This window comes from Ursus arctos, unplaced genomic scaffold (genome assembly GCF_023065955.2).
Source record: "Ursus arctos isolate Adak ecotype North America unplaced genomic scaffold, UrsArc2.0 scaffold_3, whole genome shotgun sequence".
Lineage (NCBI taxonomy): Eukaryota > Metazoa > Chordata > Mammalia > Carnivora > Ursidae > Ursus > Ursus arctos.
In genome coordinates, this window is record NW_026622985.1 from 95444996 (window position 1) to 95467984 (window position 22989).

Below are 22989 nucleotides of genomic sequence, written 5' to 3' on the forward strand. Positions count from 1 at the left end.
CACGTTACTCCGTGGGCCTTGCGTAGACTGTGACATCTCCCCAACTCGACCAGAAGCCCCAGGAAGGCACCACTTTGTTCTCCTGGTGATGCTGGATGAAGACCTTCAAGCCCCATACCCACCTTCGCTCCTGAGTCTTCTGGCATCAAGCCCCTGAGGGGAGACCCACATGTGCTCCCAATGAAAGAGGACATCGAGGAGGGTGTAGACCTCTTGCCACACTGGCCACTCTGAGAACTTACCAGACACCACCGCCCTCCCACAACTAACACCCAGTCTGCCTGGGCCTGAGTCAACTGGAAAGCAGATCCTCTGGAAAGGCTCACCTAAGCTGCCCCTCCCCAAGACCTGCTTCCTGCCCCCCGCCAGTCCCTGCCACAATCACACGTTACTGCTCAAAGAGCTGCCACCAGCTCCACCACGTTCAGCCTCCTCACTTCTGTTTCAGTCGAGCTGCGAGCAGGCGAGCGCCAGGACAGGGGAGGTGCAGACGGCACGTGCTGGTGAACAGAACCACTGGAATGAGTGCCCCCGGGACCTCAGTGTCGGGGCTACACCAGCTTCCCGCCCTGCCCTACCCCTCCTCCCAGGCCCCCGGACTGCTCGGGGAGTCCCCGCAGCCTCTGTCCCTGCCGCATCCCGTCCGAAGGTGCCACCGCTCACCTCCACACACCAGAGCGGAGACCCCCGGTGTCCTCCATCCTGGTCAGGAGGATACCCCATCCCCTGGATGTTCAGGGGTCTGAGGCAGCCCGCAGGCCGGCCAGCCCTCCCGGCCAAGCCCAGGTCCTCAACTCAGCCAAGGCTCCAGGATGGAGCAGATGTTCTCTGACACAGTTATGGAGCTTCATTTTCAGTAACTGTTTTATTCCATCACGACAGCCTACCCTATCTCGCCCATCACCCTAAGGTATCCACCTGTGTCCTGGGTCACCTCTCCTCACGCAGCACTGATTCTGAAGAGGTGGGGCTGCCTGACCCAAGTGGGGGGGCCTCTCTCTCCCCCCGAGGCTGAGCCTTGGAACCTGGCTCCCGGGTTTGGGGGACCTGGGAGCCGCTCCTCGCCCCGCGGTCCTTGGCTTGAAAGCAGAAGGCACAGCGACGCCCAGTCCTGCGCAGAGATGCTGCCTCTCTCAGGACCGGGTGACGGCCCAGAGGTCGGGCTAAAATGTCATCCTTGGCAGGGTGCTCAGTGACAGTTCCTTGCGCCATACGGGAAGAAACGGAAACTAAAGCACATGGACAAATCTTCTCCAGCGAGTAATTCCTCAGACAACGGTAAAATAAAAGGCCAAAAAAAAAAAAAAAAAAATCAATGTGATTTGGCAAATGTTTTCTTAGATTTTAAAGAAAAAAACATTCACACAGAAGAGATTCAACTTATCTGCTTTGAAGAAATATATTAAAGAAAATGGAAGGTTAAAAAAAAAAAAATCACACCCCAAATAATGGTAATATCCTCTGTAAAAATCTGGGCTAATCTACGGAGTCCTTCTTACCTATTCAGTATTCAGAGCATGAGATGAAACCCCCGAGTATAAAAAAAAAAAAAATTAAAAACCAAAGAGATCCTGCCCTTGCGCTAACCCCCCAGCTGTATGGCTCGTGGGGGCTCTGGCCACCGGCTGCTGGGGGCTCCAGTGTCCGGTCCCTCCCGCCCGCCACAGACCTCACTCAAGGCCTTCAGAGGTCTTCCCTGGTCCTGCTCAGTTTTGTGGCATGTTCTTCTACAAACTTGCTCAAATGTTCCAGATCTCTGTTTCCGTCCTCAAATTTAATTGGGTTCTTTTTGTCCCCACTGGGGGCGAAGTAGATGGTAGGGAACCCCTCGACTTTGTAGCGGTCGTTGGTGATGTCGTTGGCAGTGGCGTCCATCTTGGCGATGACCAGATTCTTGTGGTTCTTATACTTCTTGCCGAGGGCGGTGTACTCGGGCTCCAGCTGCTTGCAGTGCCCGCACCAGGGTGCGTAGAATTCGATGAGGACATCCTTCTTGGGGTCCATCACAATGGAGTCAAAGGTCTTCCCCACCACGACCTTGACAGGCCCCTTGTTGTTCTTGGGCACCGGCTGAGATTTGATGACTGGCTTCAGTTTTCCTGCCAAGGAAAGCAAGTAGGGGAGCGGTGTGAGTGCTGAGAAGGCCCTGGGCTCTGCCGGCTCAGACAGGGAGACTGACATGCAGAGGGACGGGCAACTCAAACACACCAGGGTCAGGTGGGGCCCTGCCTCCCCACGCTGACCCCGATTTCTCTAGTCTCTTCACCCCTTCTACCTCCCCAGTCCCTGCAGAGGCCAGAGAGGATGCTGATGGTCCCACCCCAGGCCTGATGGGCCACCAGGTCCCACCCAATTGAGGCTGTCCCATGAGACAGCCCCTGGTGCAAAGGGGCTGCCGGGAGCTGGAAAGCCTTGGTGGTCAGAAGCACTGAGAATACAGCAGACGGCGGGGCAAGGTCTGCCCACAACTCGGCCCGTGCCAGGAAACTGGGCCACTGTGCTCAACCAGACCAATAAAGATACTCCATCTAATCCCTCAAAGCAAGTCTTCCATGTATACAAATCTTATTTCTAGGTCCAAAAGCCTGTTTTGCTTTAAATACTTTTAAAGTAAGGCTTCCTGAAATTTCTAAAATACCTGCCTTTTCTTTTTGTAAAAAAAAAAAAAAGACAGCAAGCGAAAGAATGGAGACTCTCCATGTCCATTCGCCCATCTCTCAGATATAGGAGAGGAAACCCAGGGCCAGGCTCAGCAGAATAAGCGAGTGGGGGAGATGGGGTTGGAGCACTGGGTGGTCCCCCCCCCCGCCCCTAGGCTGCGTGTGGGGAACCAGGACGAGGTCCAAGGGGCCGCGGCCAAGGCTCACCTTTTTTGAAAGCTCTGACAAACTCCCGGAGAGTGTCAGAGTCAAAGTCGTCAGGCTCCATGGCAAACTTCCGCCCGCCCTCATCCAGGATGGCGGCGTTAACATCCTCCCCGCTCTCGCTGAGCCCCAGGTCCTTCACCTCCGTGGCGAAGTCCTCCTCATCAGCCACAGCAAAGGTGTACTCGGGGAAGTCCTTGGCCACCTCCAGGACTTTGTTCCGCCAAAACTGAGTGGCTGAAATGGGAGCGAGCACTGTGAGCTGAGCCGCAGAGATCAAGCTCAAGAGTCCTGTGGCTCAGATCTCTGACCAGGCTCGCGCCTAACTTGGAGAGAGAAGCATTTCTGAAAAGCCACCCTCGTGAGCAAGTGCACAAAAGCCCGGTGAGCCCAAGGACATAAGCCCCCGCCTGCCTAAGGATCAGGGGCTGGCCTAGTCCCAGCTCTGCAGCCTCTGAAAGCCTCCAGGCTTTGGTGGCCTCATCTCTAAGAGGGCGCTGGACTCTGCACCAAGTTCCCCTCGGAATCGAAAAGGAAGGAAAAGGGGTAGCTACATACAGAAGGGAAACCACCTTGAAGGCATAAATAAAAAATCCACCCTAGCCACCACCCTGCAAGGGCCTGGGGGCAGGATTCCTAAATGCCAGAGCCCCACGGGCAGGACAGGCCCCGGGGTCTCTCACCAGCTCTGTAATCGAAGCCGAAGTCCACGCTGTAGTAGACGACCACCAGAGGGCGCCGCGTGTACCGCTTGGCGTCGTTGGAGGTCTTGCGGTGGCCCACCAGCGGCAACGTGTGCTTCAACACGTGGTCCTTGATGGCCGCCCCCTCCGTGGAGCTCTGCAAAAAAGCAGGGGCAGGTGAGGAGCAGTCGGACAAAGCGGGGCTCATGTCACCCCACCTTCTGCTGCCACCGTTGAGAAGGAAGACATCTGCTCTGAAGGGCCAGGCGTGGGGGAGGAGCCGTCTGAAGGTGAGCGGCTCTGGGAGCGCACCCGGTAATTCCCTGCGGTCTTTTGGGGCTCCTTTCCTCCAGTGACCCCTAAGTGAGCTTCTGGGGCCATTGAGGACACCACCTGCCCTTTCCTCTGGGTCTGGGCTCACTGTCGGTCTCAATCAGAAACCGCTCGGGGAAGGCAGGCTTCCAGAGAGCAGCTGTTTCCACCGCTGAACTGAGCGAAATGATCCCTTCTCCCCCTCATCTGACCCTCACAATAGCCCCCGGGGGGCATTTTACCGGCGACACAGCATGAAGGTAGGTGAAGGTAGACAGGCCCAGGTGCGCACACTGGCGAGAAGCCATGTTGGGCTCTGAGTTCTACCTGCAGAGGCCACACCCATGACCACCCATTACACCAAAGCACGGCGTGGTCTCTGGTAAGACCATGGAGCCAGACAGGGCTGCAGGGCCTGGAGGCTGCTCCAACCAAGGCCACCCCTCCTGCGATGAGGCCCGGAGGCCTGGCACGTGAGGGCTCAGCAGTCTAGCACCAGGTGGCCGTCCTTGGACAGGCTCAGTATCACTGGCTCCTAAGGCTGGTTCCTAAGGCTTTCCAGGTGTTTTCCAGATGAGATGAACCCAACGGACATTTCAGGGAGCATCCATGACCAGCTGGGTGCAGTGGTCTGGGGACATGGGGCTGGGGTGACTGCCCCAAAGGCCATGCAGGGCCCCCTGGCTCACGCTAAGACAGATGCTGAGCCAGATCCTCCAGACACCAGCCTCACAAGCACCCAAGGGTGGGCACTGCCATCTCACGTTACGGAGAAGAAACTGAGGCACAGCCAGGCTGAGCCGCTCACGCAGGCTGCAGAGCTAGAAATGGTGACCACCGCACTCTTCACTCTGGGCCCGAGTCCTGTTGGGATGGGACAGGATGGCAGGACTTGCCAGGCGGGAGGGGGAAGGTACTCCAGGGGAGGAAACAGCAGGAACCACGCAGGGGACAAAGCACAGAAGATGATGGGGTGGGGGAGGTTAGTGCTGGAAAAGTGGGCAAAGGTGACGGCAGGGCCATAGGCTGTCCTTAGGACAGACCCCAGACTGAACGTCACTCAGAAGGTGAAGTCAAGGGTCAAACAGAGTGAGCCCAGGCAAACCAGCTCTGCAGCCAAGCATGTACCGCCCACAGGCCCGACCCTGAACTCCAGGGCCGATCTGGCCTCACGTCCTGCGAAGAGCTGCTTCCTTCTCCCGGCAGCGATTCCTGGGCTGCCTTTCAAGCCGGCTCCCTCTCACCTGCCCTGCCTTTGTCTTCCTTTTGTACCGAATTCCAAATTCACTTTTTCTTATACTTTAATTAAGTCATCTCTATACCCAACGTGGGGCTCGACCTCTGGACCCCAAGATCTAGAGTCACACGCTCCCCCAACTGAGCCAGCCAGGCGCCCCTCCATAACCACTTCTTAAAAAACTGCATTTTACTGTGCTGTATGATGTTTACAAAGCAGTCTTAAAATTTCTCCAACAAAGGTGGTACATGAATAATACCAATGCATTTAAAATGAAGAGTAAAAAGGCAGTGATGTGTATACAGACTAGACCGAGCGGCCTTAACCTTTCTGGGGTCAAGGACTCCTTCAAGAATCTGTCGAAAGCTACAGACCCCTTTCCCGGGAACATGCATACCACCCAGAATGTGCCTGACTCCTGGGGTCTGCCGCACCCCCAGCTCATGAGAGCCCATCTCTAGACGCGGGGTCAGTACCTAAGGATGGAAGGAGAGCACTGGATGGGACAGGAGATGGGGCAGCCGCTGGACGTCCCGGGAGAGGGGCCCTGAGCCTGAGCAGCAGCAGATGAAAGGATGTGCACCAGACTGTGAGAAGGGGCAACGGGGCTTAGGCCCCAAGGAGTCAGGGATTCAGGGCAGCCCCTCCAAGGCCCCCTGTGTTCCCAGTTCACAAAAATGGATCAGAACAGGCGGAGCTCCTGTGGCCCACGCGGAGCTCACCCCGCCTTGCCCATCACCTCCTCCAGGTCCCATGAGAGCCCTCTGCCCAAACAGCGAGGGCCATGGCCCAGCCCTTCCCCTCAGTCTGCTCCCAGCTGGCTATGAGAGCCAGGCAGATGGCTCACTGCTCTGCATCCCCATCTATCAAAGGAAAGCTCTGGCTTCGAGACGGAAGGCTTCTTCCAAATCTGGAGATCGGCTCACTGCAGCACTGGGCCCCCATGAAGCACTCGGGACATGAAGCTGTATCCAGGCTTAGCCTGGGCCAGAAGCTCCCTCCACCCTCCCCAAGGTGAGTACGTCACACTCGGAAGTCATACTCAGAAGACGAGGGCTGGGTAGGCCCCGAGGAGGTGGGGGAGGAAGGCCAAACCCATGCGCTACTCTCCACAGCTCCAGCCAAGGAGGAGAGGCCTGCCGTCACTCTGTAGCTCAGCGCCTGAGCTGCCTGTTGACTAAGGAGGCTGAACTCAGACCCAGGAGCACGTCCTGCCAGGGACGATGGCAGACACGCAGGCCACAGCCACAGCGGCTGAGCGCCGGGGGAGGCTGGCGCTGGCCCGCAGGAGGAGCAGAGAGGGAGCAACTCTGGCAGGTACAATAAATCACGGGCCACCGCACCGGCTGTACCGTCTCCTCAGCCGCCCGGGACCCTGCACCTTTACCGTGGGGGCCAGGGTGCCGGGAAAGGCAGTCCAAAACCTACTTGTCTGAAGCACAGAGCAGCAAAATCTCCTGCTTCAGATCCCCAGCCACTGCTCGACCAGTAGCCTCAGGCCGACCAAAAGCCTGACTGTACAACATAGCGGAGGCTTCCAGACACTATATGTTAACTCACTGCAATGTAAATACAAAGCAGCCCGGGCTGCTGTGACTCCGGACGGCCCTGCCTCACCTCGATGTCCATGACGTGGCTCCGCGGCTCGTACTTGGATTGGAACTTCTCAGGCTGCATTACGACCAGCTTCCCCGGGGAGACTTTCAAGAACTTTGCTATTTCAGTGTTGAAAGTGTGGTGGAATTTATAATCTTCTCTCAGGTTGTTCGCTGAGAAATTAACAGAACAATAAATACACAGTTTATTAAATTGCATCTCTGACCGAGGCTGAACTCACGGTCCCAGCTGATGCCCTGTGAAGACCGGAATTAGCACCGTGAGTTCTGCGTGGACAATGCCCACAGCTTAAGCACCCGAAGGAAGTTTGCATTTTACAACCTGGTGTAGGTATAACACCTTAGAGCCTCTAGCTTAGAAGTTGTTTTTTTTAAAAATCAAAATAATAAGCAAACCAAATGTTCACAGAACAGCTCAGAGCTAATTTGTCAGGAGCTACCTGTCTCCAATGCTGAGAAAGCCACAGATGGTCCGTGAGAACAGGTGGGCACCACATTCCCCGTAGCCACACGGTGGGTTTCCACACCCAACCTCTCCTTGGATTGGTGGCTGATCTATTTGTGGGCTGCAATTCTTTTGCTATATATACTTTTATTTAAATCTCGTGAAACTCTCAAGATGAAACCCCACTGCCTGAGGACACTCGAGAACAGGGGCGGGCAAACTTTCTGGAAAGGGCCAGACAAGATCTTTGGCTTTGCAGGCCATACCATCCCCACCACTCAACTTCGTACTGTGGGGTAAAAGCAGCTCGAAAGCACATACACCAGTGAGCGTGCTGCGTTCCTGTAGACGAACAGAACCAGGCCAGCCTGCCCACCCCTGCCCGACATCCCCTGGGCGAGCGCACCGCAGTCTCTGCTCTGTCCTGAGCCAAGTCTGTGATCCAAACACTGGGTAAGAGGTCAGAGGTGCTCTCCAACCCCGGAGGGTGGGCCTCCCAACTGGGTTATTGGAAACACCATATGTTTTGGGGGAGGTGGGAGGCGGCTTTTAAAATCAGCCAGACGTAGATTCAAATCTCAATTCTGAGACCTGTGAATGGTGTGACTTTAGGCACATGAGTGATTCACCTCCCCGGGCCACAGTCTCTCCTCTGTAGAACTGTGGCGGCCTACTTCGCAGCCACGGGGGAGACTGGGGTCTCTCTCGGCAAGATTCTTCCCGGCTAGTTCCAAGGAGATGACAAGGCTACCTAACCAATAAAGACTGACGAAGCACCTCCGCTCTGGCCCCGGACACGGACACGGACACGGAAGTTCCCTCTGCTCCCAGCCTTACCGAGCGAACCTGCACTTGACACTTGCACAGCTGTTCTGTGCGGCACCGGAACCAGCACTAGGCGGCCATCGGTGCAGTTACAGGACTGTGATTACTCCTCTAAAGCAGAAAACCGAGCCATCTGTGGTACGTGAGTGGGGTGTGGGGGCGAAGGGTGCTCAGAAGGAACTTGACAAGGATGGAGAGGATCCTCAGTCTTCCTGAAAGAAAACGTCTCTCTTTCATAACCTAGGGTCAGGCGGGACAGCAAGTACACCTGCCACCAGGCAGGAGCAGACGACGGATCTCAGGACTGGGGGAGTGCCACTTGCCCCCACAGGACACACCCTGGGACAGCTGTTCCCAATAACTCCCCCTCTCAGGGCCGGCACTTCGTGGACACTAGCCTTACTAGGTGCTTCGTCCACATTACCTCAATGGAGCAACCTCCTGAAGTAGAAAAGATCTCCACAGCCGATTATTTAATAAAATACATTTTAAAAGAAAAGATCAAGTCACCACCTGCGCTCACATGCTAGTAACTGGCAGAGGCAGGACTCAAACCCGAGTCTGACTTAGAAACCCTCATTTTCTGGTCGAGATGCTGCCCCTTGCAGAGGGGCTGGGAAGGGGCTCCTGGAAAGACAGGGAGGGAGACAATGAACTTGGATGACTCTGACGTACCCCTGCCCTCCCCCTCAGAGGCCAGGAGGGAGCTGGAGCACCCATCTACTCAGTATGAGATCCTATCCCCCAGGCGTAATCAAGGCAACGGGGGACTAACCTCTACTCTAGCCCCAACCCCAGAAAGGAAAGCCTGTTCCCCACAGATGATATCTCAATTCCTAATCAAGCTATCCTTTAAACTGCCGCCCCAGGAGTTTCCCACAGAGTCAGCAGACTCCCCAGCAACCTATCACAGCCTGGGCAGGTACGTATTGTCCAGCCAAAAGGATCACTACTCACCAGCATCCTGGTACTGCTGATAGGCTGGGTCACTCTCTGCTTTAAAGACCCCAATGATGATGACGTCATCCCCGTCCTTCAGGAACTCCTGGACCTGCTTCAGAGCCATGATCTCCTTGGAGGGTGGCCCGGACTGCTCGATCATGTAGTCCACGATACCTGGGAGCAAAGCACACGCCTGAGGAGGAGCTCGGGGCTCCACTGTTCTCCCTGCCCCCACCTCCCCCAGGAGAGCTCTGCTCCCCCTCCCTGCTGAGGCAGGACTAGGAGGCAGCCTACCATATTTTTCCCGTGGGCCGTTGTAATCAAAAGGCTTTCCCTTGCGGAAGATTTTCAGGGTGGGATAGCCAGAGACATCGAACCTCTTGGCCAGGTCTGTCTCCGCAGTGGCGTCGACCTTGGCCAGGGGGATTGGAGGGGAGCGCTTGCTCAGCTCCTTGGCGGCCTTCTCGTACTCGGGGGCCAGCTTCTTGCAGTGTCCACACCTACAAGAAGCATCAGTCCTTGAAGCGCCTGTTCCAGCACAGACCTGGCCTCCCATCTGAGGAGGCGACAAAACCCAACCTGTGTTCCCGAGCAACTTGGTTCGATCCAGCCAACCTCCGAAGGTCTCCCAGGTGAGGGCATGGAGACAGGCCCCTCCAGAGGCCAGCATGACATCACCGGCACTGGTGCTCACACAGCGAGAGGACGCACACCACACAAACATACACACACACACACACACGCATGACAAATGCACGTGACACAGGCAGGAACAAGTAATGTGGGAAAGCCTAAGAAGGAAGATTCTCTTAGTTGGAGAGTCGGGACAGGTGAGGACACCAAGTGAGGGGTGGCTTCATATAGGATGTGACAGTTGATCTGGGACAGGACAGACAGGGAGGAAGTGGACCTGAGCTCATCAAGGATGGGTGAGGGGAGGGACAACGTAACAAAAGCCTGGGGCCAGAACAATGAACGCAGGGCAGGAGAAGGTGGGCCTGAGCCACGGGAACTGGGAATGGAGACAACTTAAAATAGCCTGTGTATACAGCAGGAACCAACGGATCCCACGTGGGCAAGAGCCTCGCCAATCACAGGCTCTGCAGACCGAGCTAAACGAAGCAGTCTCACATTAAGGTCCTCAGGGCACCTCCCAGCTGTGCACTACAGAATGTAAACCATCTGCAGGGAGAGGATAACTGTTCTCTGCAGCGTCAGAAACAAGGGGCATTTGCTCTCTAAGCATTTCCTGAGCATGTGACGTGAACAGCAGCTTGCTGAACTCAGCTCCGGGCAAGTACGATGTAGGATCCGTAACCCATCGAGAGACATCCCTGTGTAGCTGTTTGTCCTCCAACACCTTCACCAGCTCACGGGCCCCCCTGCTCTCCGAGTGCACCAGGTGTTCCTCCCGCCCCCACCCACCTGTCCCCTCTGGGTATGCACACCCTACGATGACCAAGGGCAGTGCCTTATGCTGCAGAGGTCCAGAGCCTTGGGTCACTGTCGTTCACCCCATGGTCACATTCCTGATTCTGGTCTACACCACCCACCCTGACAAACACAAGGCTGCTCAAGAATCATGACCCAGGATGAAGTCACCAACGCAGACAGTACCTGGAGCAGCCCTGGCCGCGACACTCACATCTCCCTTGAAGACGGCCTGCCTTGCTGTCTCCTCCGGCTGCCCACGCCTCCCTCCTCTCCTCACGAAGCACGAGAACCGCAGCACCGTGGCTCCCAAGCCGGCACCTCGATCAGCCACTCTCCCCCACTCTCCGACTGCCTTTCTTTCTGGCATCTTCTTTCCCACGTCCGGGTCCCCTGACCCACCGGATTCCTGCTCCTGCATGTTCCCACCTTGATCATTTCTGAGCTGCTCTCCTCGATGAGCTGTCATCACCTACTATCTGGGGCCAGAACCAGCTGTTTCCTGCACACGCTGGGGACACGTAGGCCACGTCCCTGCTAAGCTCTAAGGAACTGGCCCAATTCCTCGGCAGAGCTGGGGCTTCCTGTTTTCTGACAGAGAGCAGGCTTCAATCCCAACCATGTACTCGGGCCGCTGCCCCCAAATAAGAGCTCCTCAGGACCCCCCAGCTGGGCTCTGCTGTTTCTCTCCTACAAGAGGCCCAGTTGTAATGGAGGATTTGGGGGCGAGAGAGGCAGGACGAGACAGGATGAGTGGAGGAGACAGAACTGCGGGAATCCGGAGGCCCGAACATGAGAAGGGCACACGTCTGGAAGGTGAAGCAAGGCTGAGGGTCACCTTCCAAGATTCGCTCCAGAACATCTCGGCCACGAGCAGAGAGAAAACCACTGTTCAGACACCTCAGGAGGCAGCAAGGCTGGAGCAGGCAGCCTGAGACCACCAGTTACCACAGCCCCGTCCACGGTGGTGGTGCTCTGCTCTCTCCCCCAGGCTTCACACTCCTCTGCGCTATAGGCCTGTCTACCTCGTCCCACCCCCTGGGAAAATACTACCCCTCTCCTGGACACTCAGCAGCCACATCAGTTTTTGTGAATGGTGGGTACAGGGCAGCCCCCTTGTTCTCGGCTCTGCCTCACGCGCAGGGGTCCCTGACGCCCCCGCCCAGTGGCTGGGGCGGGTACCGAATGCAGGACAGGACTCGTCAATATCTGAGCAACACGGGACGGACACCATCTTACCACGGGGCATAGAACTCCACCAGAATGATATCTGCATCATTCACCACTTCATCGAAGTTCTCTTTGGTCAGCACAAGCGTGACTTCTGGTGGAGGCGTCCAGTTGGGCTGGGAGATCTCTCTGACCTTGGCAACGATTTCTGAAAGAAACCAAACAAGCCTGAGCATGGGCAGACCCTCCCTGCAGAGGCAGGTGGCGGGGAGAGGATGGAGAAGCTGCAGGGCCAAGGAGAACAGGAAATGGGATTCCCTAAAATCCAGCTGCATCTCTAGCCAGTGCCACTCTGCAGTTTGAGGCCACAGTTCAGGGTATGAGGGTCCACTCTTCCCTGTCCTTCCATTGTCTGGTGGCTTCTCTGACAGCCCAAGACCAAGCTGACGAGAGAGGCCCTGCTCCTGCCAGATCGTGGTGCTAACTGCGAGCTCATCTCCCCGCGGCCGACCATGAGTGCCCACGAGCAGTCTCGAGGGCGTCCCCTCCTCACGTACAAAGACCTATGCATCTAGCCACACAATGTGGCACGAGCACGTCACGACATGCAAAAAAACAAGAAAAATGAAGAGAGCAGCACGGCCCCCACTGCTCAGGCTGCATCAGCATCACGGGGAAGGTAGTGGCCTCGTGCCCCAGAGACAGACTCAACGATGGGAGTGGGACGCAGAACACACTCTCGCAAGGCACCTTCCAAGTGGCTCTTAGAAGCAGTGGTGGCAAACTTCACGTTTTTCTTTTTTCTCCTTTTTCTGTTCTGCTGTGCAATGGCCAAGAAGCTAGAGCTGAGAACCACTCCTGCAAAGCAGGCGGCTTCCGGCGGAAGTGTGCACAGCGGCACCTCCGCGGCACCAACACGGCGGGAAGCCCTGGCCCCGGCCCACACCCAAAGCCCGAGTCCATCAGTGTCAGGGAGGCCAGCGGCCCAAGGAGCCCCCTTTGGCAAACACCACTCTCGAGATCCCCAGTGAGCCCCACCTCTAGCGGTCAAACATTGGGCACGGACCTCCAAACACACAAGCCTGTTCACTTTCAAACAATACGGACACGGCTTTACGCCTGCGCTCAGATGAAGTTCCTTTATGTGCTGGTGTGGCTAAGACGTTGTTCGTTAAGTAAAACGCAAAGGTGCAAATGGCGATTAAGATATGCTAACAATTGTGAGAAATGATACACATACACATACATTTGCTCTCACGTGCCCACAGTATCTCTGAAGGACACAGGAGAAACTTGTTACACGAGCCGCCTTCCCGGGCGGGAGCTGGACAGCCAGGGTCTGGGTGGAAAGACTCTTATCTAGCCCCTTGAATTCTGAACCCCATAAACGTATGAACTAGTCAGCAGACAATGTGAAAGCAAGTGTTAACAGCTGTGATGTTTCCTTATGCACCTGCAGTGGGTACAATCCTTAGGGGGTCACAGGACAGGCCCTCCACCAGCTCGAAGGGAACTCTGAAATCAGATCCAAGTGACCCCTAGTTCTCGGATGAGGAATCCGAGGCCTGGCGAGGGGAAAACACGTGTCCAGGACACAAGGGGACATGCAGACACCGCTATGTCCACTATGCCACACTGGGAATGGAAAATGTAATGTGATGGGTTTTTTCTAGTGACTAAGAGATATGGGGAAGATACCACCATCTTATTTGTTCATTCATTTAAAAAAATTTTATTTTGTGCCTAATGTAAGTCAGGCAGGGACCCATCAGGCCTGGTTTTGGAGAACTGCCTGGCTCCCCACATCAGGGGTTCTCAACACAGGGCTCTGAACCCACAGCTTCAGATAAGCCCTGGGAGCCTGACCTGAAACTTAGGGACTTGGGAGGCAGGAGATGGGGCTTAGCACTGGCTTCAGGAGCCCACCGAGTGACTCTGACAAGGGTCAACACGAGCAGCACTGCTCTAGGGCACCTCCTAGAACCGCGGCCTTGCGTGTCACGTAACACACGGGCTCCGGATCTTGAGTTTCACGGTCTGAAATGAGAAAACACCCCTCCTACCCTACGACAAGTTTACTTTGATCTCAGTTACCTGGAACATTCCAGCAGGGAGCACTTCCAGAAGCTGGTGCTCCTGGGGCCACTCCCAGCCCACCAACTTGTCTTCCTCTCTCTTATCCAAACTCCCCCCTTTCAACTTTCCAGTGGGAAGAGAGTCCCAGCCCCGCCTCCCCCAGGAGCATAGGCTCCACTCACCTTCCTGAGTCCTGGAGCCCTCGTAGTCCACAGCCTGCCCCTTCTTAAGGACCTTGATGGTGGGGTAGCCGCTCACATCAAACCTGCTGGCCAGCGCCGACTCTGACGTTGCATCGATCTTGGCCACAGGAATAGGAGGGTCGTTCTCCTTCAAGGCACTGGCGATTTTTTCATATTCTGGAGCAAACTGCTTGCAATGTCCACACCTGGGAAGGAGAAGCAGGTTAATTCTACCCATGGAGACTTACCTCCAGCAATGCACACAGGAACAGGGGCGCCAGGACCAGAACGACTGCAGTTAAGAGGAGACACACAAGTTAAGACAACAAGGAAGCCAAGGCGGCTGGAGCCAGACAGATGGAGGCTGGAACTCCAGCTCTAGCCTGGGCTCAGACTTCCATAAGCTTCTCAAAGTTCATCCAGGGACCCCTCGCATGGGGTCTGTGAAATAAAAACACTCTTTACAAAAGACCTTTCTGGGCTTCTTCACTCATTCCCTCAGAGCGTACAGTGAGTTTTCCAGAGGCTACATGACTGACCACAAGGTCAACATACTGCTGTTAACATGGAAAGGTTATTGTTAAAGATGAGTTAATATGGAAATGCCTCTGTTTTAACGTCTAGTATGGTAACTACAGACAGCCATGACCCACATAAAAAGCTATTTGGACTCACAAGACCAGAGTTTGAGATGTACTGATCTACAGAACACTATGACCTCACGGACCTCTTCAAAGGACTATTTAGATATTTAATACAAAACGCCTCACGCCTGAACACCAGGCACTGGACCAAAAACAAAGTATACCTTAACTATTCTGTCTCCAAAGTGAACCAAGGAGGGCAGGGGAAAGAGGAAAGACAAGAAGGGATTATGAGATAAAGACCGGCAGCAGAGGTGAGGAGGAAGGGCCCACGAGGGTGAAGGACAGGACAGGACAAGTGGGGTGCCTACTGCCCCCGGGGATGGTGTGTCTTCCCACACTGGAAACTGCCCGCGGGCCACGCCTGCACCTGGGCAGCAACTGGCAGAGGCAGGGTGGCAGGTGGCCTCGAGATGGGTCAGGGCAGAACCTGAAGCCAGGGATGGGTCTGTCACCAACACAGGTCTCCGTGTCGTCACATACCCACACCCCAGCTGTAACTACCAGAGGACACATTCCTATTTTAAACTGCGAGGGACCACGTTCCGTGAGGGCTGGCTCACCGGATGCTGAGTTCCTGGGGCTCCTGCACCCACACTCCCCCTGTCACAGGGTCTGGAGGTCCGTGAGGCGTCAAGCATGTGAGCACTGACGTACCCCTCGTTCAGGCTGGTGGGATAACGAGGGTCCTTACCATGGAGCATAGAACTCCAGCAGCACTGTGTCTTTGTCAGCCACGAAGTTATCAAAGTTCACGTCATTCAGGACCAGGACACCATTTTCTTCCTTGACTTCCAAGTCATCCTCATCATCGTCGTCGTCGTCCTCCCCCTCCTCCTCTTCATCCTCAATGGCATCTTCTTTATTAGAAGAATCTGAGCGGAAAATATCCAGACTGGTTAGGAAATTGGTGACTCTCCTCCTTAAAAACTTTCCTAGAACCCCAAACCCTCCAAATGTGTCATGAGTCCTGAGGGGCCCCTGAGGGCCACCACGAGCCACAGTGGGGACATCAGGTCTCCCCTACCCCAGAAATTCTGCTCCAAAGTTTGCATATTGGGTAGCCACTTAGGAGTTCACTTGAACAGAGGTCCCGGTTACAAAGATGTTTGCAAAATAGAAGTTAAAGTCTAAATGCCCCAGCAGGACTTGAGGCTGCAAATGGAACCCCCCCCCCCCCATAGCCTGGCTCGGCATGCCTCCCACCCAGGCTGGGCGGACCCTAACCGTCAGCCCCTCCTCCCCACTCTGGGGTCTGATCCAGTCCCCAGCACGACCCCACTGCAGGCTCTCTAGGCCTCACCCCATAGCAAGGCTCCTTTATCCACATCCCATGCTTTGTGCTCTAAGGCACCTCGTTTTGCAGTTACCCCACGTTTGTGCTCCAGGGCGAAGCTAACTTTCACCGACACCTTCCTCTTCTTCACGCACTATGCTTTCCACAGGTCGGGACTCCTTCAGTCTCCCGTGAACAAATGGCTGCCCGGCTCCCAAAACAGCACCCACAGGACACAAGGACTCACACTCGACTTTTCATTCTGGAGGATGGACTACTAACTAATTCCATTTCTGAAAGAGGGTGGCATTTTACCTCATATGCACAAAAAACAGCCCCACAGGTTTCACGGTCCTTTAGAGAGAGACTGAAGTGTGCAGGGCAGGGGGGGGGGGATTTTATTGACTTAGAGTCACCCCAGAGTAATGTCCGGGGTAGGAGTTATCCCACAAAGAATTTTAAAGATTTACAGGGTCAACGTGCATCAAAATTACACAACAAATCGCACCTCCGTCAGATGCCTTGCCTTGCAAAGCTCTCTTCCCAGAGCACAAGTAAGTGAGTTCGGCTTACTACCCAGGTTTCAGGGACTATCTTGCCCAACGACAGATACAAGGAACCATGGGACGGCAGCTCTTGTCACGGGCTTCCCCCGCAGCAGTCTCACCAGCCAAATGCAGCTGGGCCCCGAAACGCATGAACTCTGCGGCCAGATCATGTCAAGGGAACAATTATTCTTTCCTGAGATGCTTCTCAGGAGATAAAGCAACTCTGCTGCTTCTGTGTTGGGGGCGGAGGATGAAGTCAGCCTCAGGATCCGGGAACCTCGGGGACTTGCCCCACCTTCACCCTGCCCTTAACGAGTCCAGGGCTGGCTCCACAGCTGCTGGGACAGGCCAGGGAACCGGTCTGGGTGCTGTGGCAGCTCTGTTCCTTTTCGTGAAAATCTACCAAGCTGCAAACTAACTAGAAAAAGCAAACCAAAAATCCACCAGGAGCCACACTTTGCTGCACCATGTCCCTTTACACATCCTGCTGTTTCTCCCTGACTTCCATGTCTGTCTCTCCAGCCTAAGGTAAAGTTCTCCTCCTTCGTGGGGGAGGAAGAAAGGCCTCTAAAGTCCCAAAAGAAAAGCCACCAATTTGAGAAGTACAAACCAAGCGGACTCCCGGTTTCCTAGGGCCACAGCTCTCTAGCACCTGCCCCTGCCTCCCTCCGCCACAGCAAGAACTCTAGGGGAGGACAGGCCTGCAGAGGCCCGGGCCCCCAGCACTGTCATCCGACCTCCTGGATGTGGAGGAGGGCAAGACCTGGGGAAGACAATGCGGGCTCAACCTCCATCTTCGCCCCTTAGGCTGGTGGCCTACACAGAGTCCCTCTCCCCCGGTGATGGGCAGCCAACACTCCACACCCAGGTCTTCATGAATCTGAGCACCTAGTGCTCTGGGGAACCTGAGTTTAATACTAGCTGGCCAGGGCTTCTAGGTGCTTCTGGGAATACTGCCTACAGCCACCCCGCAAGGCAAGAACCAAGCACTGAGCTTTCCTGTTGTGGCCTGTGGTACAAGCAGTCACCCTGGCTTCCCAAAAGGCTACTCTGACCACCCATCATTTGAAAAGTCCTACCCAGAATGACCTGTGTGGTGGCTGCAAAGCTGAGGACTTGATGCGGGGACGTTCTGCAGGGTCTTTGCTCCAGGTCAGGGGCCTAGGAGGCACTGCACCCGCGGCCTCTGATCTGGACGCTTCCCACGGGCTGGACGGCCTGCTGAGGACAGTTAGGCAGGGCTTGTGGGCCCCGCAGATCCGATCTCACTGCCTGACTGCTCTGGCCAATACGGGAAGCAGATTAACTTGCAGGCGGACGGAAAGACGGGCGCACCGGATGGAAAGAACGATCTGAGGTACTTAATCCGCACTTTAAGCTAGAAGACACAGCGGGGGGGGGCAGAGGGACTCGACAACCCGCTCGAAGCACTGGGGTAAGGTGAATTTTACAAAAAAAGGACAAGCAAACCTGCCTTCTTTCCTACGCTCAGCCTGACGTGGGCTGTGAGCACCACTAGTGGCAGAGCTCTCAGGATCCAGTGGGTGTCCCTGAGCTGCCACGGGACAGAGCTCCAAAGAGTGAACTCATTTCTTGATACTTGGAAAAAATAACCCAACTTTTTTTTTTTTTAAAGACAACAAACAAAATGACAGAACCTTCCCCACATTATTAAAGACTCTCAAATGCATTAAGGCATGCCCCTACCTTTCCAGTCCTTCCTAGCCTGCAGATAACCCGGGGACTGGACCCTCTACGACCTGAGAGGGCGCTGGCTCTATATTCCTACCTACTAGAAAGCCACACATTCCTGCAAGGAAAATATCCCACATTTTAACAGGAGACAATTTTTTCACTGGGTTTCACTTTTAAGGCTGGACATTCTAGGACAGAAAATATATCCACAGCCTTCTAGCATCTTCTGGATGGGTGCCATTAACCTCAGTATGAGGCTGATGAAGCCGCCCACATCACCTCCACACTGCTTAGCCCACCTGGTAAGGCCTCTGTGATTCCTGTCCACTCTCAGCAGTACCTCTGACGATAACACCAGAGCCCTGCCCAGCCTGGATGCAGGCAGCTCCTTCCAAGATGTCCTTGCTCTACTCCCTCAGCTGCTCACTCTTCAGTCCCCACCGGCTCAGTGCCTAGAGCAGTTGGATAAACTCTACCATTAGGTCAACGCTGAAGTTGATATTAAATATGGAGAAAGAGAAACTTGTCATCAGACAGATCATGACAGCAGCTATTTGTTAAGTGCCAGGTACCGTGCTGCGCTCGTAAACACATTCTCTCACCCCCTGAGGGACACTTTACATGTACTTTACAGATGAAGAAACTAAGGCACAGAGAGGGTGAGTCACCTGCCCAAGGATCATGAAGTTACTTAGAGGAGGGTCCTGACCACTCAGCTGCTCCCTTGTCACTTCAGATTGTTTCCCAATATGCCCAAAGCTTTAGGTGGAATCATGTGATAATTGCTTCTCAGGAACAAAAAGAGAGGGGTTGGACAGTTCGTTAGCACTACACACAAGTGGATCTCCACTTAACATTTTTTTTTTTTTAAAGATTTTATTTATTTATGTGACAGAGAGACAGCCAGCGAGAGAGGGAACACAGCAGGCGAGTGAGAGAGGAAGAAGCAGGCTCCCAGCGGAGGAGCCCGATGTGGGACTCGATCCCGGAACGCCGGGATCACGCCCTGAGCCGAAGGCAGACGCTTTAACGACTGCGCTACCCAGGCGCCCCTCCACTTAACTTTTAAATCTAAACCAATCCCAGATAAAAACAGGCAACAACCAGCATCAAAGTATTTTCTTTCACTGTTTTAGCTGGAAAGATGTGAAAAGTACAGGTGATTTCTGATCTGAGGCACAGAAAGCCCCACCACCTAAGGCCTGCACCACCACAGCTTAAGCTCTATTTAGTGACCATATTCTTGGGGGGGGGGGGGGGGGGCGTTGTCTTTTGTGGCCCCGACACCACTGGGATGTTTGAATCTGAAACGTAAGAGAGACAAAACAAAAACAAAACCGAAAGACTTAGAACATCTGCAGTGGGAGAGAAATGTGGCCCCAAAATAAATCTGCAGGACAAGTTACCTGTGAAAGTGAAGGACCAGGGATGCCCTCAGGGATGGGAAAGGGTCAAGGTAGGGACTAGAACTCCCCCCCCCCCCCCCCCGCCCCGGCCCAACCCTGCCAGAGGACAGTGCCCTGGAAGACCTGACATGACCATGACAACTCCAGAGATTCCTGGGCTCACCCCAGAGGCAGCTGCTTCCCGGGGCCTTCACAGCATTAGCGACCTGTCGCCCAAATAATAAACCTGCTGGTCCTAATAACCCTTGGCATGCACCCCAGTTTGCCACTGTCTCAGGCCTCTTAAGAAGCCCCCCAAAACAGAATCACTAGATCAAAATCAAGACAAAACTATTTTGCTTTTCAGCAACGTTCCACAAATGACCCTCCATCCCCACTGGTCCTCAAACTTAAGGTGACCCCCAAAGTTTAACTTGCATGTGAATCAATGAAGAACATGTTTAAACTGCAGATTCCAGGGCTGACCCCTGCAATCTGCTTTGGTGTATTTGGGGACTCTGTATTTATTTATTTATTTAAAGATTTTATTTAACAGAGAGAGAGAGAGAACACAAGTAGGCAGAGCACCAAGCAGAGGGAGAGGGAGCAGGCTCCCCGCTGAGCAGAGAGGACCCTGGGGTCATGACCTGAGCCTTAGGCAGACGCTTAACCGACTGAGCCACCAGGGCACCCCTGGGACTCTGTATTTTAAAAAGCATCAGGTGATTTGGATAAAGGTCCCAAAATTCACCTGAAGGCCACGCTGCTTTCTACTTCCTCTCAGCAGGTGTCTTTATCACCAAGTGCTTGTTCTTACTTCCCTTTCTATTTGGGTTTAGACTTGAATCAGTGACCCACACAGAAGTTACTCAATCTGTTTGAAAGGGTATAAAGTTCACACTTCCCCTACACACTAATGTTAGAAAACGGGGTTTATTTATATTGGAACAAACTGGCTGGGAAAAATCTGTCATCAGGAGAAAGGCCAGAGAGGAAGAAAGTTAAGACCAAGAATGCGATGTCCGTTTTCTAGGAACAGCATTCTTTTCTTGACTAGTGCATTCCCTTTATCGAAGTTCTCTTATGCCATTTGTTTTCTGCTAGCTGGTTTCCATGAAAAATGCGGCAATGATGACTAGTAGCTGTCCAATGTTCCTACTAGAGCGGGAGCTTTATGGGCCGTGGTGGCCACGCTCATCCTACACTCCCAGAACCCTGCTCAGTAACTGGCACATAGTAGGTGTTGAATAAATGGCCGCAGAGGGAATGGAACCTTTGGTTTCTAACAAACGCAAACCAAGCCGTTGTCCCTTTCTCCCTCAAACCAACACCCATGAGTTATTTATTTCCAAATCTACAAACCACATTTTTAAAAGACGCTTGCTGCCCACGTCTGCCCTGGAGAGCTTCTACCGGGTCTTCTCGCCTCTTCTCTAAGACCTGTTTTGAAAACAGCGGCCCCCCTCTTGTTCAAGCTCCCTGGGCGTGTTCGCCCGGAAATTTTAACCAGTTCCAAGCTCCCCTTGCCAGAAGCGAGCAGTCGACCCGAACCCGAGTAAAATCTGAGCGCAATCACGAAGGAGCCAGCTGCAAAAAACGCACTTGGCATCCTCTCCGCGTCCTCAGCTTCAGTGGCAGGGGGCTTGCTGGGAGGCCTCCGCCTCCCTCCTCTCCCGGGATCTCCCAAGCGATTCCGCTCACCGCTACTGCCCTTAAACTCCAGCAAGTTGGCACCAGACGTCAGTTTTGGAAGGGCTCCGCATGAAACCCACCGGTCCCGGGTCGCAGCCACCCCGGCCCCCACTCACAGGTCCCTGCGGCCCATCAGGCCCGGCCCGGCGCCGGGCAGCTCACCTTCGTCCGGCCCCCCGGCGCTCGCCGCGGCCAGTAGCTGCGCCAGCGCCAGCAGCAGGAGCAGCAGGCATGCTTTCCGGAGCCTCATCACGACAGTGCGCAGCGCGGCCTCCCGACGGCCCCTGGACGCTGCCGGACCTCGAGCCCTGGCCTCTACAGCGAAACGGGAGGGAAGGCAAGAAACCCCCCAGGAAGTCCTCGCCAGCTACGGGCTGGGGGCGGGGAAGCCACCGGCGGGCCAATCCCAGCCGGACTGGGGGCGCGGGCCGCGTGCGCCTCGCTGCGCGTCGGAGCCCTGCGGCGCCGCCCTCCGTACCGGCCCTCCTCCCCGTCCTCCTCCGCGCGCCCCGCGGCTCGCGCGTTTAAAGCTCGGAGCCCTAACGTGAGGTGCCCCCTTCTGATTGGCTGCGCGGCAGCCACCAATCAGCGGCTGCCACTCGGTTTGCCGGGAGCGCACAGGCTGAGAGAGGGAGTGAGGGAGAACAAAGGCGGCGGGCAAGGGCCGGAGGGGCGGGGCGGGGCTGCGCATTGGGGCGCGATTGGCTGGCGGGGCTGTGGGCGGGGCGGAACTTGGGAAGGCGGGGCGGGGCTGGGCTCCGGTCCCGCCGCCAAGCTTGGCTGGAAGAACACGTGTCCTTACAGGAGCTGTAGGGAAAAGGGTCGGGTGTGCGCGCTACTAGCTCGGCCTGGGGAGGCTTGAGGTCGAAGCGACAGAGGGGCCTGAGCAAGTTATGTTCACGGGAAAAGAGAACGTGGCTGTTGAGTCGGCTTGATGTTCGTGGGCGTCTTTTTGTGTGCCTTTGAGCAAATAAAAGATTGCATTTTTTTCCTGGGTTAAAACACATACTGGGCTTGGGGGCGGGGTTGAGTATGCTGCAAAATGAATCCAGACCTAAGAGTTCTGGAAGCTGCCCTCCGCGGCTTCATTTATGAACAGACCATCAGTTGTTTGTCTAAACTTTGTCTCCTGTTGTTTATTCCTCTAGTGATTTTCAGCGAAAGTGCAATACCAGATAGGCAATCTACTGGCCTACATATACCTAAATACAGGGCAGGTTTTCCCTCCTGACAACGTAAAAGAAAATTAGGTTAAAATAATTTTTGAATGCCAAACCTGTGGTGTGTATTAGGGTTTGAGACTTCTTCCACACGAGGGGATTAGTATGCCTGAAGAGTTTGAGAAGACAAATGGAGGAAAAAACTCTAGTCCAGGAGTATTTTTCTGTGTATACAGATTGAGTCAGGAAGGAAGAAAGCTGGTTACTCACAGCCGTTGGCAATTAGAAAATTTTAATTTAATAAATCTTTAATGAATTCCTATGAATCTGATGGTTCTCCCCTCAATTTTGTAGGGCAGAAAGACATTCTGCAACTAACAGCACCAAAGTATACACGAAGTGACTTATTTGAATGCTAGGGATGTAGAATATCGAATAGTTCAATATCATTTTATATTTATCTGTTTTTAAATTCCAGTATGGTTAACGCCCAGTGTTACTAATTTTGGGTGTACAATATAGTGCATCAACAATTCTATACACTACAGGGTGTTCATCAGCAATATCATTTTAGAGAACTCTTCAAAAAGATTGAGCCTAGCCAGAATTTTTGCCTTTCATGGTAGTTTCCTATGGATCCTCATTAAACTAAGAGGAAAGGGAGCTCCATTTGCCTGAATGTGGGACAAATACAACCAACTTCACTAAGACCCTTTGTTGACACAAGGTCTGGAAGGAAACCTTTCAAAATGCAGTATAAATATATATTATCTGTGTGTGTGTAATCAGTATCACATTACTTGTGA

General features: G+C 54.3%; 1 protein-coding gene across 1 annotated transcript; it reads right to left on the reverse strand.

Moving 5' to 3' along the window:
- Window positions 1-850: 850 nt before the first annotated feature.
- Window positions 851-21538, reverse strand: PDIA4 (protein disulfide isomerase family A member 4). Its single transcript, XM_026479113.4, has 10 exons — window positions 21186-21538; window positions 15122-15302; window positions 13784-13989; window positions 11595-11733; window positions 9219-9424; window positions 8940-9098; window positions 6714-6865; window positions 3548-3704; window positions 2868-3101; window positions 851-2099 (listed from the first exon to the last, which is right to left on the reverse strand). Exons 1-10 carry the CDS (start codon window positions 21271-21273, stop codon window positions 1684-1686), a joined length of 1938 nt encoding a protein of 645 aa, XP_026334898.2. The 5' UTR covers window positions 21274-21538; the 3' UTR covers window positions 851-1683.
- Between the last annotated feature and the right edge of the window lie 1451 nt (window positions 21539-22989).